Raw genomic sequence first — 18,678 nt, 5'->3', positions numbered from 1 at the left:
TTTTAGCACTTCTAATATTTCAATCTCTTTCCATTAAGGATAGAATCCTAACTAACTTTAACTTCAAATTATATTTTAAAAGCCAAAACTATGATTTAATTTTATTACGAAATTTCAAAGAAGCACCAAAGATGTGGTATAGTTTTTCTAGCGTTGCCTCACTTTCTCCAGAAAGATTACATCACGGCCGAAAACCATTGCCTTGCCCAACTTCGCGCTACCTGTGCCCCGAAATGCGGGCCCAGAAGTTGCTCAATTTTCTAGAAACGAAAGAAAAAACTGAAAACTAACGAGAAAGAAGCCACTGGATGAGGGCCTGCCCACGTACGAGTGCGTCAGCCGAGACGGATCACGGCTCAATTAGCATGCCAGGCACGTCCCTGACCCAATTCCATTTTGTGCGGTGTAACTAGGGGGCTACAATAGCACCAACTCAGAGGATATACGTCATTGAGCTGCGTGTGAATCACTCCCGGGTTACGGATCCAAATCCGAATCCAAATCCGGGGCGTGGCCGAGATCTGAAATGAAATCGAAACCCTGTGGCAAAAGGCGGAACTTTCGATTTCTTTCGATGTCATCGCTTGGGCAGCCAAGGTGCGTACGCACATTCATTCGTCTATATATATGTATATCTATATTCAAATGAAAGTTCATAGCGATCGACGATTACTTTCTTGGCTTTTGGGATCGGCTGTAGCCAATTGTCGGCGGTCCATGTTGTATCTCTGTTGGATTTGGGCATTTCTACTTAATCATTTTTCGGCTTGTTCGCGCTCGTTTCACTTGCCGGCTTTGATTGGCCATTTGGTTAGACATTTTTGTGCCATTTCATCATCGGCAATTGCCTGGTCCACCAAAAGACACATATCTTTTGTGCAGAAACGAGAGTGGCGAACGACAAATTTACTTTTGAAGTTTGCACTTTGGCAAATTGATCAAATTTGTTGCCAGGAAATTGGTACAAAGTTGTTTGCATTTCTTTATTTGTTTGGGTTGTGCAATGGGCAGATGAAATTGCTGCCCCCAAGGCATTTGAAAATTGGGCTGAAATCATTTAATTATTTTCGGTTAAACAATCTTTAATAATGAATAATTGACACATTTTCCTGGGGCTTGTGTTAATTGGCTTAAATTAAGTGAGCAAAACAATATATTTGAAGCTTTTCAAAAAATAAAATGAATCAAAAGTGGTAAATGAAATAGTTAAGTAATAGTTTAGGTAATTACCTTACAAATGTAAATATGTGTTTTCTAATTTTTAAGGATTTGTAATCTTCAATCTGTGAGCTGTATATTTTTTAATAAATTTTTTACAAACAAAACCAATGACATAAAATCGGCATATAAATTTAATTGAATCTATGCGAATTCTACCCTCGACTTAAAAAACAATAAGTAAACTTTCACAAAGTATTCTGAAATCCGCATGGAATGTTAATTGGCACACAACAATGCCAAAACCGTACAATTAACACAATGTTGCTTGATTCATCTTAAATTTATTTACCCTAAAAAACAAAAGACTTAGGCAACGAACTTGAGTTAATAAATTATTCAATTAAAATCGCAACATTTTCTATTCGCTCCAGAGAAACAAAAGTTGACTTGATAAACGAATTAAATTTATTTACGCTAGGCACACACAAAGGTCAACGAAAACTATTCACCGCCTTTATTTTTGTAGACACCGTAAGTGCTGTGCATTATGTCATTAGGGATTGCATAAGCGGCTGGCGATCATAATTTAATTTTCCAATGCATTGGCCAGAATAACAAGCGTGGCCAAAAGCCGTTAGCTGAGTCACAGCCGGACGCGAACCCTTTTCGAATAACAATCGAAATTAGGCAATCGTTGAGGTAGTTCGCTTGGCATCCGCCACCGCCGATCTACGTCACCAGTTACCTTGACACCACACAGGCAGTTGCCAAAAAACAAAAAAAAATAAAAAACAAAAGAAATACATATGGGTTTTACTTGAAAACCGCAAGAGAAAGAGAAAAAGGTGGCTGCAGAAAGCGGCCTGAAATGAAAAGTTGGCCGAAAACAAGTTTTTGGAATACCCGAAAACGGCATATTTTGCATTCGGCGAGGTGCTGCCGAGCAAAAGAGCGGCTCTTTTCCTCTTCGTGAGCTCTCTTAGCCGCTTTTCAGGCATCGGGCGTTCGAGCGGAGCGACAGCTCCAGTGGTAAAGGGGTCAAAACTTTCACGCGATATAAAATCTTGGTTAGCGATACGGCCGGGCCGCATTTTCATTTCAACTTTGTGTGCGACGAGTTGTCTCAGCAGTCGCGTGTCCTGTTAGCCACCTCCGCGTCCGCAGCGCGTCCCTTTCGTTCCGTGATCGCAGTGTTTTGGGGAATCGAAAATCTATAATTGAATACAATTTGGAGATTTCGAAATATATTAAAAACAAGCTACAAAAACAAGCGAGCAACTCGAGTTTTGCTCTTGGTTCAATTTGTGCATCAAACAGATCGCAGTCCTCGATTCCAGTGGAACACCCAAAAGATAAAGCCCACTTCGTGATCCGCCGCTGTGCCATTGACTCCAGCTAAAAGGGATTAACCGAACCCAATGCAAAGGATTTAAACTGCCTGAAGGTAAGAAAGTGTGACGAAAATAACTGGTTGATAAATGCTTTGACCGAGTTGGAAGTTCAATGAACGAAGTTGAGGTGATATAGGATAATGATATGAAAATTTGGTGTTACTAAATACAACACAATTTGAAAATGTTTTTATCCTTGAAACAAAAGACTTAGGCAACAAACTTGAAATGGTGTTTTCATTAAAATGGAAACATTTGTGGTAACTAAAAAATCTAAACACAATTTGAACAATTAAATGTCCTGAAAACAAAAGACTTAGGCAACGAACTTGAAATAAGTCGGTCAATTAAAAACTAGACATTTATAGTGAAAGACTTATATTTCTTCCTTTAAAAAACCAAGAGTTTTTATTAAGGTGTATTCCTTGTTATATTTTAACACTAAAGCCCCTATTGATTTTTTACAATTTCTTACTTTTTTGGCTTACTGTAAAGAGTTGAATTCATTTTTCCACACCTTGGACACAATTAATGATCGGTTTTGGCTTAGACCCACCTAACCGTTCTTTAAACGCTGTCTATCGTATGTCTGCCGACCACATAAACATCTTCCCCATTCACATAACTCGAAAAAACCCTCAAACACTCAACCCACAGTTCCATTTGCTTACAAAAGCGTTGCAATCACGTTGCCGAAAGAGAGAATTCCCGTAAATCTTTGTTATTTTCGTTGAAAGAGTGCTGAAGAAAGCCAACGAAACGCACGGCAAACTTTCGTCGTCGTGCATTATGCGGAAATATAACTATTATTAATAATAGTTAAGGAGCTGCTGAGGCGTGAAGCGGATAAAACTGATGTGGAACCCTTGGCTCATTAAGCTTAATTTGGATTTGCATACTCAAGGCTTTCAATTGGCCAAAGACAGAGTTAGGAAACCTAACTATTCAGCCACCCAGCCACCCACTTGAAACGAGATTCGAGTGGTTCGGTGGCTCGGTGGTTCGGTGGTGCAGTAGCCGGCTCTCGTTCTGTGTGTCTCATGTTGCTGATTTTTCTGCTGGTGAAATTTCATCGCGTTTCGCGCGAATGAAAGTCTGAAATTACCTTGTGCCGCTTCTCATTCGCAGTCGTGGCTTCTGCTTTTGCTTCTGCTGCAGTTGCAATCGCTGTGTTTGCCATACACACATGTCTCGCAGCTTCTCTTTGATTAATATTGCGAATTGCTTTGTTCAAAAACTGCTCCACTTTGGGCCACATGAAAACAATTTCGCTCACTACGCTCTTTCTTTAATAGTAAAGCACACAAAAAGATGCTATCCAACAGATATACTTTCTGTATCTATAGCTACTCATCTCTGGATATCTTAGCACGCGCGCTCTTGGCCAACTGGGTTGCATTGCTCATACGCCGTGTGGGCCCCCACTAATACTACCTACTTGTCATTGCTGCCCAAACATAGCGCCTGGCAATTCTTTTAATTGATTCCACACAGACAGTCCGCAAACCCAGACATTCTCATAGTGAAAGAAGCTGCACCACTTGCTGCAATAATTACTGGTTTCTCGCTCTCGACTGCCTTCGGTTGGGGCTTCTATGGCTCCATCGCCAGCTCCATCTCAATCTCAATTTCAACTGAAAACTCTGGCTGAAGACTGAAGACCATGGCAACTGGCTCTGGGACTTGGCGACAATTTCAAATTAACGGCAATTGTCTCGCCGCCTTGTGCAATTTTCACGCAGTTTTTCATGGCAGCGTGAAAATGTCAAACAACAACGGTATAGAAAGAAAAAAGAAAAGCGACCGAACTTTCATTGGCAGCTCCAGGAGTTGTGAAAACAAGATTTTCATTAGCTGCCAAGAGAAAAGAATGGAAAAGAACTTGAAAACGAAGAGGTAAAATTAAAGAATGGAACAAAAACACAATTCTCAGGCTTGAAAAATAGATATACCTATCAACTTAAAAGACAATAATATATCAATTTGTATGGATATGTACAAAAGCCAAAAAAATTCATAAACCTTTTTTAATTTTAAAGTTGTGTAAAATCTTAAAAACGAAGTGTAATACTTTCTTTAATTCATTATTCGGCTCCCCCCCTTTTAAATATATATCTTTTTTAAATAATTCATCCTAAAATATAAAAAACAGCCAAAAGAATTTGGAAAAATACAATAAATATTCAACATTTCAATCAGCTTTTACCGCAAAGTGAATTTCTCATTAGCCACATGCGATTCCCCAAAATAATTCAATTCACTTTACCTGACTTTACTTCCACTTGTTTTGATTTCTTTCCTTTTCACTTGGTAAGCTCCGTTAACCCTCTAATTCAAAGTCAGCCAACTCAGCGTTTTTCGGCTTGTTGACCACAAAAACTCATTTGGCACCATCCGCTGCACGTCACTCCCCATTCAAGTTGCTCCCAAAGCTCTTCATTAGGCGCAATCAAAGTTGATTCGAAATTATCATGGAAATCATGGAAAATCAGTCAAATCAATGGCCGCCCAAAGATGCATTCGTCTTTCGTTTTTCTTCGCTTTTTGCTTTTGATTGAGCCGCACATTAACTGAACGAGAGTCACTCCAAAAATCGAGCAGCACAAACGAAACATCTCAAGTAACGTATCGTAGTATCTGCATGTGTGGCTGAGCGGTGCGCTGAAAAGAAATGAAAACCACTTTCTTTGCATGCATGCCACAAAGTACGAGTACGAGTACGCCAACACCACACCACCAAGTGGGGCTCCGCAGAGTCGAGCAATTTGCTTGCACCACTGCCAGTTGCAAGTGGTGGTGCTGCAGTGGTGCAGTGGTGGCGACTGCTGATGGCCGGCGGTGCGGCGGGCAGGCAAGCGGAACAGGCCGCTCCGTGGCGACAGCCGCCGCAGCCCGAAATTGGGTCACTAATTATTTCAGAGCAAAATGCAACCGGCTTTGGCTTCGCCAGAGTCGTTGTATCTGTTTCTGCACAGAGAGAAAATATTGTCAAAGGAGATGTATTTTTTTAAAGAAAATATAATATATAATAATATATAAATATATAATGAAAAGGAAAATTAATTTAACGCAGGTATCCATAATGTAGTTTCTAAAAAATTTGGATTGCTTAATATTTTGAGCTAGTTTAAAAAATTGTATACATCTCTTAATTTCATAGTTACTTTTATAGCAAAAAATAATTCATTTTCTATTACTATTGCTATATTTTTTGGCATATATTGAAAGATTTTTAATCTTAGCTGGCTCAAAAAATCCTTTCGATGATTTATTGTAACTTCATTCAACTTCACTCAATATCAATAAAGCTTAGATTATATTTTTTCAAATCTTAAATTAAATACTTAAATATGTTATTTAATCAAACATTTGTGTGGCTTTTTGATTTCTAAATATTTACCACCTATCTATTTTTAATAATATCCTTTCGTTTTAAATCGCTTAAAATGAAATTAAAAATATTTTAATATCAATATGGAAACACGACAAAACTAAGATTATAATAAAATACTTTAAAGCTAAAGAGATTTAAATCAATTTTCTCCGAGTGCATTTAACTCTGGCTGCCACTGCAACTTCGGTTTCAAGTTGGCTTCGGCTAACGATGCGTTGCAAGTTGCAACTAGAGGATATGCCTGCAGCTCGGCCCCTCTCTCTCTGCCCCTTTCTCCGCTGATCACCTTGTCGCTTTTGGCTCTTTGCTTTTTGCTTTCTTTCGCCCTCTTCATCCTCTTTCACCGCCATCGTTCTTTCACCGATCGTCGCCCAAGTGGACCGGACAACTTGGGCAGAAAGTGCAAGCCCTTGAGTTTTTACTTTCGTTGGGCTGGCAATGGCAGTTCAACGGTAACCGGTTCTGCCCATTCAATGGCATCCGATTCCGATCCGATACGATTACCATCCCGTTACCATCCCATCCCATCCCTCGCCCCTTTTTGCAATTGGAGTCGTTTCTTTACGTTGGCGGATTTCGCGTTTACCGTTAAAAGAAATGGAAAGTAAAAATGGCCAACAAAAGGGGAACCAAAATTGGGAAGGAGGAATATGGGCTTTTGTGAATTATGTTAATTGTCTCGTTTCTTTTTATCTATATCTGCATCTCTGATCCTTGCTAACGGCATTCCACTAATGATCTGCAAGGGGTTACTCTATATAACTGTGGGGCAATTAACGGAAATGGTTGAAAGTTAGCAGGTAACGGGAATTCTTAACTCTTTTGGGGTTTTTTTGGGGGGTTATGGTTCACTGAAAACTGGGAGAAATTTTAAGGGAAAAAATGAAAGGGATTTAATACGAAAGAGAGCAGTATTATAGGGAGAGATATTGTATAAAGTTGTCAGTCATGAATCGTTTTTGGTTTTACTAAAGGCCTAACTACCAATATTAAATGTCTTATAACTATATATGCATATTTAAAGGTACCCATGTTCAAATGCGGTAAAAATACTCTTACCAATAATTATTAAATATTGTTTTCCTTTGTTTTTAAAATCCCTTAAACGCTTACCAGTTACTTTTAAACCATATCTTCATTTTCACTATCAAATATGCTGAGTAAGCATTTTTAAAAAGCAACAAATCCGAAAAAAAATATCGAAAGAAAAAGGCAAAACCCATTTAATAACGATTTCCCAAACATTCCGTTTAGGCCGGTATTTTTTGGTTTCCTTTGACATGATTGCAATTTCCTCAATTAGCATATTTCACACCCCCCAGCCCGCATTCCGGCTGCTCTGGCCTTCAACCCGCCGTGTGCCGCAGATCAGTATGCAAATTGCTCGCGAGGCCCATTTCTAATTTCACTTTCCCTATTTTGCGATAAATTGCGTTATCATATTTGTACGCACATGCGAGGCAAGGAAATTTCCCAACGGCGGCGACCGAGTGAATGGAATGCCGTCGAAGAATGGGATGGCGGGGCGGCAAGGGGGAGTGGCGGCTGGCACAATTTACTTTCATTTGCCACTCAGACAGCACCTGGGGCAGGTCTGCGGGCGCCTTCGCCTTATCGCATTGGTTAATTGTCGCCTTGTCGCCGAAGTGGAGCAAAGAAAATTAATTGTTTGCTCTATTTTACATAATGCCCGGGCGTTGGGGGCACTTCTTATCGGCGGCCCGGACATAGATTGTAAAAAGCTGCGGGTTCGTTGCCTAAGTCTTTTGTTTTCGTCAAGTTTGTTGCCTAAGTCTTTTGTTTTTTGGCAAGTTCGTTGCCTGAGTCTTTTGTTTTCGCAAGCTTTTGTTGTAGCTAGTTCGTTTTAAAAAATGTTTTAATATGATTAGGTCTTAAAAATAAACGAATAATTAAATTAATTATATTTTAAATAAATAGTCGTTTGAAATAAATAACTCCCTTAAAAATAAATAATAAATAAATCCGCTTAAAAATATTTTAAATTCAATTTACTTGATATAAGCATTGCACTTAAATATTAATGAAAAACGCACTTCGAAATTACCAATATTATACAAAACAAGCAAACGATTACCGAACATGTTAACCCCCATTAAACTTATGAGCAAACCATCCCCGAACCGATTTAATCACGCAATTACGTTTACGAACCACTAAATGAAACAGTTACCGGTGCAAATTAAAAAGTCTTAGGAAGAAAATTAAATTAGTGTGGAAACTTATGGGCATTTCATCAGCGAAGGCCTCTTTCAACACTCGAGCACGCTTCAGAGCTAATCGCTTTGCCCCGTGTTGCCATCTGTTTATCTGCAGGAAAGAAGTTACTTAATAACCATAAAAAACCCAGTTAACTGAGGCAAACACTCTCACACACACACATGATCGAAAGTAAATTGCCCCTTTTATAAGAAAAAACCTTCGACGGCTGTTGGCATTTTTGCGCTTTTTCTGCCCCACTCCTTCTCCATTGTTGTTGCTCGTTGCGGTGCGAACAAATTTCACTTTCACAGCATCCGAAGCTCGTGATATCGACATGTGTAGTTAATTACGCATGATCCGGCGGGGGGATAGAGGGGGGCTATGGCTATATGGTTATCTGGTAGCTCGAAGTTGGAAGCTGGGGGCTGACTTCAATTTCTGTGCCACTATGGCAAATAATATCGATCGCTTACGGCCACAAAAGCCACGGCCACCGCAAATGACATCAAATTGAGTGGAAATGCTGCTCCTACCGTTACAATTTCGAAAAGCTGCACTGCAAGAAGAGTGTTATGAAATGTTATGCTTCTTTATAAGTGGGTTGTTTCGTTTTTACTACAATATATACATTATTATTATACCATATACTATTTTTTGAAGTAGGTGTTGAGATCTGCATGGGTAAATTTAGTATGTGAGTCGGTTTTTTTAAACGAGTTTTTAAAAGATTTATCATAGTAAAAACTATCTTAATACATGAAAGCTATTGCTATCTATAAATTTATGACTTGTTTGAAATATAAACGATATAACTATCTTTAAAGTAGTTTAAATCACGTACTAAATATGAATTTGACTTTCTTATCAACTAATCTTAATGTGTAATATGACTAGCCACGTCAATATAAATATGACTAAGTGTGCTCTAAAAAAGGTATTAAAGAAAACTGGTTACCATAAAAATTGATAACGAATTTAATTGTTTACGGTGTATTAAAAGCAGCTCCACAGCATCTGCAATGGTGAAACTTTTACCGAGCCACTCGGAATCGATCGACAAACAACAAAAAACATTCCAACGCATAAGACACCATTCCAAGTTCTGTTTTGTTAACCAAAAAAGTGTTTGCGCTGCTGCGACCGCACCCCTGTCAATCCACTCGGATTTTTCGGAAACCCATTCCATCTGCGATCATCTTGGGATCAGCTAGCCCATGTCAAGAGCAACAAATTTGTCAGCTACTCAATTAAGCAAATACCCAAAGACGTTTATGAAGACATATGGAAACGTATTTATATACGCCATACTCCCCGGGGCTCCAAGATGCCAAAGATGAATGAAAACAACAAAAAAAAAAGAAATAGAAAAGTGTAAAAAATGTGTGTGCAGAGTTTTAGTTTCGACGGGGGATTTGTGAAAGCGTTCAATTAAATTAATGGACTCCAAGCAGCCGTTTTGGCAAATGCCAAAACCAAAAAATAAATGCAGCGAGTGCTGATAAATAATTACTTGGCCATGGCATTAAATGCAATTTCGTTTTCTTTTAATTGACAACCGATGTCAATGAATGCTATACTCCATACCTGGAAATTAAGGAGAAGAAAATGGTTGTATCCCCAGCCAATGAGAGTTATTATCGAATTAGATCATGCTCAGGGGCTGGAAATGTGTGATAAGTGCCTTATAATTTGAGTAATAATAGGTAGGAGCGTTTTGAGTATTTGTTTACAGGAAATGTCGTGTGCAAATGCCGGCTATTCAAATCGAATCCTCGGGACCCGACCATTCAGATGTCCGATTCGTATCGATATCCGGCTCAGGGGGCCCGAAATGTAAGCCACGTAAATTACCGAGAATTAGAACGATCCAACCGCGAGTTATGTGAGTGCAGTGGTTCACCTAGTTTGCGATGGACCAGTTACCATACAGCCTATACCATCTACCATATATTTTATATAGCGTCACGCATTGTCATTCAATCAATTGGACGACAGAGACATCGCCACCAGTCGTCCAATCCAACGACTTTTCATTGCATTTTCACTTGCCAGCGCTTTTTGTTCCCATGATTTAATGCACCCGATACTATAAATATATGAGTGCCGGCAAAGACGAATGAAAATGAATGAAAAATGCTGAACCCAGATCGTAAACTAATTAGCTGAAAACAAAAGTCCACAGTTGCACCTTTCGCCCGCTAGATATGTGGGCAAATAATTTTTATAGTGTTAATTAAAAAAGAAAACAAAACCGAGAGTAGGGAAAAATAAATATGCCCTTATATGCGGCGGCAGCTGTAAGAAGCGGGCTCGAAAACCCAGAAAGAGAGGGAGACCGTCGAGACAAGCCAAGAAGAAGGCGGTGAAAACTTTCACTTGCCAAACAGCCACAATAAACAATTCCATTTGGCAGTTACACATAACAACAGCAGCAACAATGAGCATTAAACAAGCTCCATCAGCTGCTGAGGAAGAAAAATTTGTTGTCTTCTTTGTTGGCGATTGAAGTCGCTTGATAAGGAATTTGTTGGGGTGCCAGCAATTAGCAGAATAGAAAAAATACATTAAAAAAACCAACGAAATTTCGCTGCCTTTTGCTAATTGCCAAAGATTTCTAGTTTTATATGCAAATCTCTGCTCATTTCCTAGGGAAGAAAGTGGCCGAGAAAATCAAATAAAAATAGATACTCAAATAAATGGATAAGCCACCGTTTAGTGGGAAGAGTCAACAAAAGTCAGCTGGGAATCGGATGCTAATTTTATGATTTTTGTTTGCCGAAAAATAGAATGCAGATGATATTTAGCACTGACCTAACCCACTTATAAGCTTTGCTTTTGAAGTATATAAAGATACATTTCTTATTAAAAGCATTAAAATTTTGAAACATGTTTTCAGAAACATATATACTTCTTAATATAAAGATATGTAAATATATTTTGTTTGAAATTTATAAAAAAAAACCATTAAACCATTCTATAATTACCTAAGATTTTAATCAAATTGGTCGAACTGGGCATAACAAAACAACATTTAAAATTCCTTTTAAGATATTAAATTTCTAGAGCTGATCATTTTGTATTATATCTTTAAAGTTTTTATAACAAAGAGTTCCAATGTATTTTTGATAGAAACATAGGTTGTTATGATAATAGAAAGGGGAATCCCAAGATTGCGTAATCCAATCAGCTGTAGGGTCACGACCACAACCCCCTGCTTTTGCCAAAAACAATCGTCAGCAAGTTTAGTGGTATCCGTTACTGTTTCAGTGGGTTAATAGTACACTTGCTCAACGCCAACAAGCCGGTTTCATCGGCTTCTCCGCGGACTTTATGGCTGCGGCTTGTTAAAAACCCATTTACATGTGTTTCTTTGAAGAAGACCTGGCCACCAAAAACACCATCCACAATGTGTAAAAGTAAAAACTCCCAAGTTAGAGCCCAAAAAAAAAAGAAAAAAATAGAAATAGAAATAAAAGAAGCGGGAGAGCAAGTGAAATGCGTTCGAGGCTGAGAAGTTAAAGTCGCAGCCGAAGCCGCTTACTTTTCCATCGCTCCGGCGGCTGTGTGAAAGCTGTCAGTCTTCGGTCTTCCAGTCTTCAGTCTTCCAGTCTTCAGTCTTTATCGGCACTCGAACGCAGGCGCACCGTCGCAATCGCAGCGTCTGAACCTCGAGATCCCCACCGCTGTTAGCTCTTTTGGGCCACTGTTAGCTGGATGGCCAAGTCATGCTAGAGTGCGACTGTTAAACGTAAGGAAAAGAGTCGAAAATTAATGGATGGTCGTAAAGTGCAGCCACTGTGTGGAAAACCCGACACTGCGTTGGCGTTTTCGACTCGTATTCGTATTCGGAATCGTAGTTGGATTTGAAGAAGCTCAGGCTAAAGCTAAAAGCCAAAGTTGTCTTGCGGAGTGGTAGTACTGTTATAGTGAAAATAGAAAGTGGTTCCTGTTTGGTGCGCGCGAGTTTTCATTTGCTTTACATAAAATGCAGTTTTCTTTCTCCGATGCGCGTGTATATTAACTGACACCATAAGCCTGATGAAAAAACGGGCAATTGTGGCTATTAATTTGGCTGCCTAATGGCGGCCATAAAGTCTAATGTTGAATTTGTCTGAGCTTTAATAGTAATGTGAGATAAGCGAAACTATTTTGGATAACAGTGTTTTTTAACGGCCTACAACTAGTGCTAATATAACAGCCTCACTATGATGGCCTCAAAAATATTCGTATGCAAATCCGCCGCATTGTTTACCCTTGTTCCCCTTTCTTTTCTTGCAGACACCACACACCGAAAAGAAAAAAATCATAAACAGAAGAGAAGAAAGCCGCAGAGTGAGGCCGAGAGTAGCGAAATCCAAAAATCCACATTTTTGGTTTCCAGGGCGACGATTTGGAATTTCAATTTCAAGCCAAACACACACAGAACCAGATCAAAATGGGACACCTGACGCGAAGCAGCAGCCTAATGGCCATAGTCCTATGCCTGGTACTCAGCACAAAGGTGAGTCAGCTGCACCCAGAAAAAAATCCGTTCGAAACGTTCAAAAATCAAGACCAAACGTTGTCAAAAAGTGCGTGAGCCCGTTTGTTGACAGTTCATGAACGGTCGTTCGTAAAATGTGACCGAAACTTTAGGTCGGGTTCCGAACGAATGGTGTCAGTTTAAGAACATTTCGGGCTTAACCTGAGAACATAAAAATCTAAAAAAAACGAGGTTTGTGTGTACACGCTAGACTTTCTGGACGCCTGGTAGAGATTTATTTAATTTCCCACCTTATGTTCTGTTATTGCTAGAATTCAATGTATTTTGGATATTTTGCTGAAGACAAAGAATTTATTTATTAATAGAAGTACATATAAGCATTAGAAATAATATTTTAATAAAACTTACAATTCACAACCGTCTTCTCGCGGACTCGAACCTGTGTTACCATGTGTCGGAGGCGGACGCTCTAGCAGCTGGACCACCAAGCGAATTTTTCGGTTACGGACAATTGGGACACTAGACCTACATACATGTTTTTATGAACGATGTTGATAGTTTATCGATTTCGATAGACTTTATCGCGTCTATAGCATGCTTTTTCATGAACGGCGTTCGATATCTGAGAACATTTTTCGCAAGTTGGAACCAAGTTGTTCGTCGATAGAAATTGTTACCAACACCGTTCGATTTTCGTGAACAAACGTTCGAAATGTGAGAACTAAAAATGGAGAACGGATTGTTCGCATTTCATGAAAAATGTTCTTGATTTTTTTCGTTCTTTTTTTTCTGGGTGTGGTGATATATCATTACAATAGCATCCATACCCATAAAAGATCCATACGAAAGTGTTGGGGCCAGCTCATTTCAATTAGGAAGCGTACAGTTAGAAGATCTGTGTGGTATATGGCCCACTTTGCAGCAGCAGCAGCTCATTTCGTATGCAGACCCAACCTCTAGCGGATCTCTTCACTTTCGACTCAAAGATAGACTACCGTTCGATCAATAGCGATTCGAATGCAAATCACAGCGAGTGCCTATTGACGGATTGAGTTGGTTGTATCGCTTGGTTAGTTGGGAAGCCAGAAGAGACTATGCATATAGCGGATTGCTGGCAGATCAATATCAATATCGAATCGAGAGAGTTGGCCGGTGAGGAATGGCGGAAAATGTAACAACTAAACGGCACTTTGCTAATCATTGCAATTAGAGTTGGAAAATTAGCTGCGAGTGGGAAAAGGAGGCAGATATGTGGAAGAAAATAGAAGAGGATGGAAGAGGGAAAATACATATATCAAAGATTTGTACTTACAGTGGGTGAGTTAACAGAGTCTTAACAGAGGGTTCTTAACTTTAAAAGAGGCTAGAAAAAATATTTTAAGGCGGTTTTGATCATAATAAATCAAATATATGTTTTAGGAGATGTTTGTATTGTATTGCCTTTTATAACTTAATGATTTAATTATTTTTGGAGGCCTTTATTTATGTCAAACCTTAGAAACGTTTATGTTACAGAGCACAGACTTCCTAGATATCATAGTATTTTCGTTGGTATTTTTTTTCCTATAATTCAAAAAGCAACATACTTTATTAAAATAGGTAATACTAAGATTGATTGTTGTAATTAAAATAATATTAATCAAATTTATAATTAGCAAAAAGGATATATTTACTGGGTAAGAATAAAGTTAAACCAAAGATTTATTAAGTTAGTAAATTGATGTTATTGGACAAATAAACCAAAATACTTTCCTAGGCTAAACCCCTTTAGTAGCATATCAATAATTCTCCAGAGGGAAATCTATATAACAATTATCACAAAGATAAATATGTAGAAGGAATTAAAATATAGTTAAATGATTTTAAAAACTGACACGGACTGTCAATCAATATTAGAAAAGGCCATAAATTTGGTCGATTTCTTGGGGCTGCCGCACGCTTTCGATTGATAAGCATGGCCAAGACAAACTGTTTTCTTCCCCCCTTGAAGAGATCCAGCCTTCAGTGGGTTATTTAAAGCGCATCAATCACTGGAGGCCAATGGAAAACACAAACACACATTTACCAGAGTTTAGCCGATTCAATCACGTCAAGGAAAACTCAAACTGAAACTGGCTAAAGAAACTGTTGGCCAGTTGGCTGGCCATCCGAGTATCCCAGTATCCAAGCATCCAAGTATCCAAGCATCCAAGTATCCAAGCATCCAACTAACCAACTGCGTGTCTGGGTGCTGAGGCGGCGAAGAAATTGCAGTTATGCTCTGATTTGTACCAGTTTTGACTTTCTTGTTTATGGCGCATTAATTCACAGAGATTGCTTTATTATTTATTTATTGTCAGTTTTCTTTCTCCAAAGCGTCGGGCGAAAAAAGAGAGAAGAAAAATTACCAATGCCATCGAGGCGATTCGATTCGATTCGAACCGATAGATCGATGTGTTTATATTGATATCTCCATCGCCAAGTGCGTGGAATGTCCAAAAAAAGAAAAGAGTCGAGACGTTATCTTTCTTTTTGGTTTTTCGTTAGGCACGTTGTCTCTTTTGTTGGCCAGCTCGTTTTCCTTTGGTCATTTCACTTTCAAAATCATCTCACGACATCTCAACGCGTGGTCACCAGCCACCGAAAGCAAAAAAGCAAAAAAATGAGAAAAAATATAATAAATAAATAAACACGACACAACACGGCACAAACAACCTACAGAAAAATCCACACCGTCATCAAGATGGATTTAACTTTCGGTTTTCGTGGGTCCCCCGCCGGACTTTTGAGATACATCCGCTTCCCGTGTGCAGCCACAAACCCATAAAATAATGAACCAGATGCGAAAGAAAGAAAGTGACAAAGCCCTGCGGGGGAGGGGTGTGGCTTTTTTTCCGTTGTCTTACGCAATGGGTTAAACTCCATTTGGGGTTTTTTTCATATAAATTTCTTATAAGCGTGCCGCTCTGCCAAGCATTTAATTTCAAAATAGCCCAGCTGTCGTGTAATTTTCAACGCTTCGCCTCGCTTCTTTCCAAATGTCGTCGAGAGTGAATTTTCGGTGTCTGGCAGAGATTGCTATTGCATAACGTAAATCCAATTATGTGACGGAATAAGACAACTTGAAAGCTTTCCGCAATCCTGTGATTTGAGCCATAACCCAGGTTGTAATCGAAACATTCATGGGATGCGTTGTATTTTGACATGGTTTTGATGAATTGGATCCCGAATTATGAAAGAAAAGTTCATGCACACAAATTGGGAGGGCAGGGCTATGATTAATGATAATAATGATATAAGTATATATTTAGCCAAGCAAAATGTTACGGAAAACTTTATAAAACAACTTTGTTTTAAGATATTATTCAGGGAATAGTTCCAACATTTAAGGCAGTTGAGTTAAGTTAAGCCAAAGCTTTCACAAAAATTTATAAAGGTGCGACTACCAGTCGTTAAGCAATTTTCACAAAATTCTAAATGCAACTCCGCGTATGCGTGATATACTTCTTAAAGGGCTCAAAGCCTCATTACGCATACGCCCTGTGGGAGGATTTTATGCAAACTTTTAGATTTCGGAAAGAAAAAAGTGGTAAAGGCAGCTTTTTGAAAAGATTTCGTATATCAGATGTTAAGCTAATAGTTTCATCCCAAATATTTTTAAGAATCAATTATATTTAATTCCTTTTCTTATAAATTTTCCCTTTATTTTCCACCCACAGCACCTTTCAGTGCATGGCGACGCCTCGCACATCGAGTCCGCCGCCCTGCCCCTCGAACACAGGGCCGGCTATGGTCCACCTGCACCCATTTACGGAGCGCCCCAGGGTCCTCTGAGCACCGGAGCCACCAATGATGTGTCCGAGGAGGCCTGGCCCCTGGCCAGCACCAACGACAGTCCGCAGATCAAGCACCTGCAGGTGCAGTGCGAGAAGACCCACATGCGGGTGAACATCGAGTTCGACCGGCCCTTCTACGGCATGATCTTCTCCAAGGGATTCTACAGTGATCCCCACTGTGTGCACCTGAAACCGGGAACCGGCCACCTGAGCGCCACCTTCGAGATCTTCCTGAACAGCTGCGGCATGACCAGCTCCGCCAACCACAATGCAGCCGGATATGGAGCTCCTACGCCATCGGGCAGCTATGTGGAGAACACGATCATCATCCAGTACGATCCCTATGTGCAGGAGGTGTGGGATCAGGCCCGCAAGTTGCGCTGCACCTGGTACGATTTCTACGAGAAGGCCGTGACCTTCAGGCCCTTCCAGGTGGACATGCTGCATGCAGTGACCGCAAACTTCCTCGGCGACAATCTGCAGTGCTGGATGCAAATCCAGGTGGGCAAGGGACCCTGGGCCTCCGAGGTCTCCGGAATCGTGAAGATCGGACAGACAATGACCATGGTGCTGGCCATCAAGGATGATGAGAACAAGTTTGACATGCTGGTCCGCAACTGTGTGGCCCACGATGGCAAGCGGGCTCCCATCCAGCTGGTGGATCAGAATGGCTGCGTCGTGAGGCCCAAGATCATGAGCAAGTTCCAAAAGATCAAGAACTTTGGACCCTCTGCATCGGTGGTTAGCTTCGCCTATTTCCAGGCCTTCAAGTTCCCCGACTCGATGAACGTGCACTTCCAGTGCGTCATCCAGGTATGCCGCTACAACTGCCCGGAGCCCAAGTGCGGTCCTGGTCTGCCTGGCGGCGAGTATGGTCTGCCCCAGATTGGCGCCAATGGTCTGTCCGAGGAGTACGGTCCACCGGAGGCCTATGAGAGAAACGATTTCGCTTTGGGAGGTCCTGGAGTCCTGCCCCCAGCTGCCTATCCTGACCCACGTCACCCTGCCAACGATGCCACCGGAGCCTACTCGGAGAACCAGCCGGATGTGGTGCCCTCGCCACAGGCCCAGACCTCGGCCGCGGTGCCCACTGCTGACTCGGGATCCGTTTCCGGACCGGCCAGCTCCCAGTCGCCCCAGCCTCAGCCCACGGGCAGCAATGAGCTGGGTCTGCCACCACCACCACTGCCGGGACAGAGTGGTCAGTATAGTACGGTGAAGCGCAAGGATGACCTGAGTGCCGGTGGCAATCTGGTATCGCTGGGAGGACGTCCTCGATCCGTGGAGGGATTGGATGATCTGAGGGGCGTGCGTCGGCGCAGGGACACCATGGACATTGTGATGAAGCCGCAGAGAATCTACAAGCGGAATGCGCAGGAGATGACCGATGTGAACACCAGCCGGATCATCCAGGTGGTGGCGCCCGGAGATGTGAACTTTGCGCTGAACAGCAATGCCAGCAACGAGACGGTGGTCATCCAGTCGGCCAGGTCCGCGGATGCGGAGACCATCTGCATGTCGGTGCCGAGCTTCGTGGGAGGATTGGTCATGCTGCTGCTCGTCCTGGCGGTCGCCTCTCTAGTCGCCGCCTTCCTCTTCGTCCGTGTGCGCCACTTTGATCGCAAGGGAGCGGGCATGGCCTATGTGAACTAATCTGGAGCCGGGAATCGGGAATCTAGAGTCTGGAGCACCAGAAGCATCATCATCAGCGACGACGATCGGCGTGAACAGAAAACCAAATCAGTTTTATGTGCACTTCAGAAACACTCATTCACATCCCCCTAACCCACTTCATCAGCAATCTTTATAGGCACCCCCTGCACTTCACCTATTTATTCTTCGGTTATTTATTGAGATCACCAGTTTCCTCCTTTAGCACTACGCTCTATCTTCTATGTCCTCTATTTGTTTCCCTAGTTTTAGACGAAGCGAAATTGAATTGTCAGACTTGTTAAGTTTCAGTTATACCTACAAAGGATTTGAGGCCATCTGATCGGACAGATAAGCCTCGAATGTTACAATATGCAAGTTAATATCGAAAAAGAAAACGAAGTAAAGAAGCGGCAAACATGGAAAAGCAGAAAATCGTTTACAATAAGTTAATATAGCAAATGTATATATTAAATTATTTATTTATTACTTTATTTGATAGCTGCGAAATAATAAAAAGTTTACTTTTATTAAGCACCGTGTGTTTTGAGTGGTTCTATTAAC

General features: G+C 40.8%; 1 protein-coding gene across 2 annotated transcripts; it reads left to right on the top strand.

Annotated features, from left to right (window-relative positions):
* The first annotated feature begins 2,404 nt into the window (after positions 1-2,404).
* On the top strand, positions 2,405-18,570 carry LOC119553409. Of its 2 annotated transcripts, none has more exons than XM_037863782.1 (3): positions 2,405-2,605; positions 12,445-12,667; positions 16,348-18,570. In XM_037863782.1, exons 2-3 carry the CDS (start codon positions 12,602-12,604, stop codon positions 18,115-18,117), a joined length of 1,836 nt encoding a protein of 611 aa, XP_037719710.1. In that variant the 5' UTR covers positions 2,405-2,605; positions 12,445-12,601; the 3' UTR covers positions 18,118-18,570. The 2 variants fall into 2 exon arrangements, with proteins under 2 accessions (XP_037719710.1, XP_037719711.1); XM_037863783.1 differs by lacking the exon at positions 2,405-2,605 and adding an exon at positions 11,806-11,914.
* The last annotated feature ends 108 nt before the right edge of the window (positions 18,571-18,678 follow it).

This window comes from Drosophila subpulchrella, chromosome 3L (assembly GCF_014743375.2).
Source record: "Drosophila subpulchrella strain 33 F10 #4 breed RU33 chromosome 3L, RU_Dsub_v1.1 Primary Assembly, whole genome shotgun sequence".
NCBI lineage: Eukaryota > Metazoa > Arthropoda > Insecta > Diptera > Drosophilidae > Drosophila > Drosophila subpulchrella.
Note: the sequence above shows the minus strand (reverse complement) of the source record. Positions and strands in the feature narration are given on the sequence as shown.

What these genes read in the sequence shown, in the direction of transcription:
- LOC119553409 (XM_037863782.1), top strand. Translation starts at nt 12,602, where the DNA reads ATGGGACACCTGACGCGAAGCAGCAGCCTAATGGCCATAGTCCTATGC. An exon ending in GCCTGGTACTCAGCACAAAG is followed by an intron (nt 12,668 to 16,347) that starts GTGAGTCAGCTG and finishes TTCCACCCACAG; the next exon opens with CACCTTTCAGTGCATGGCGA.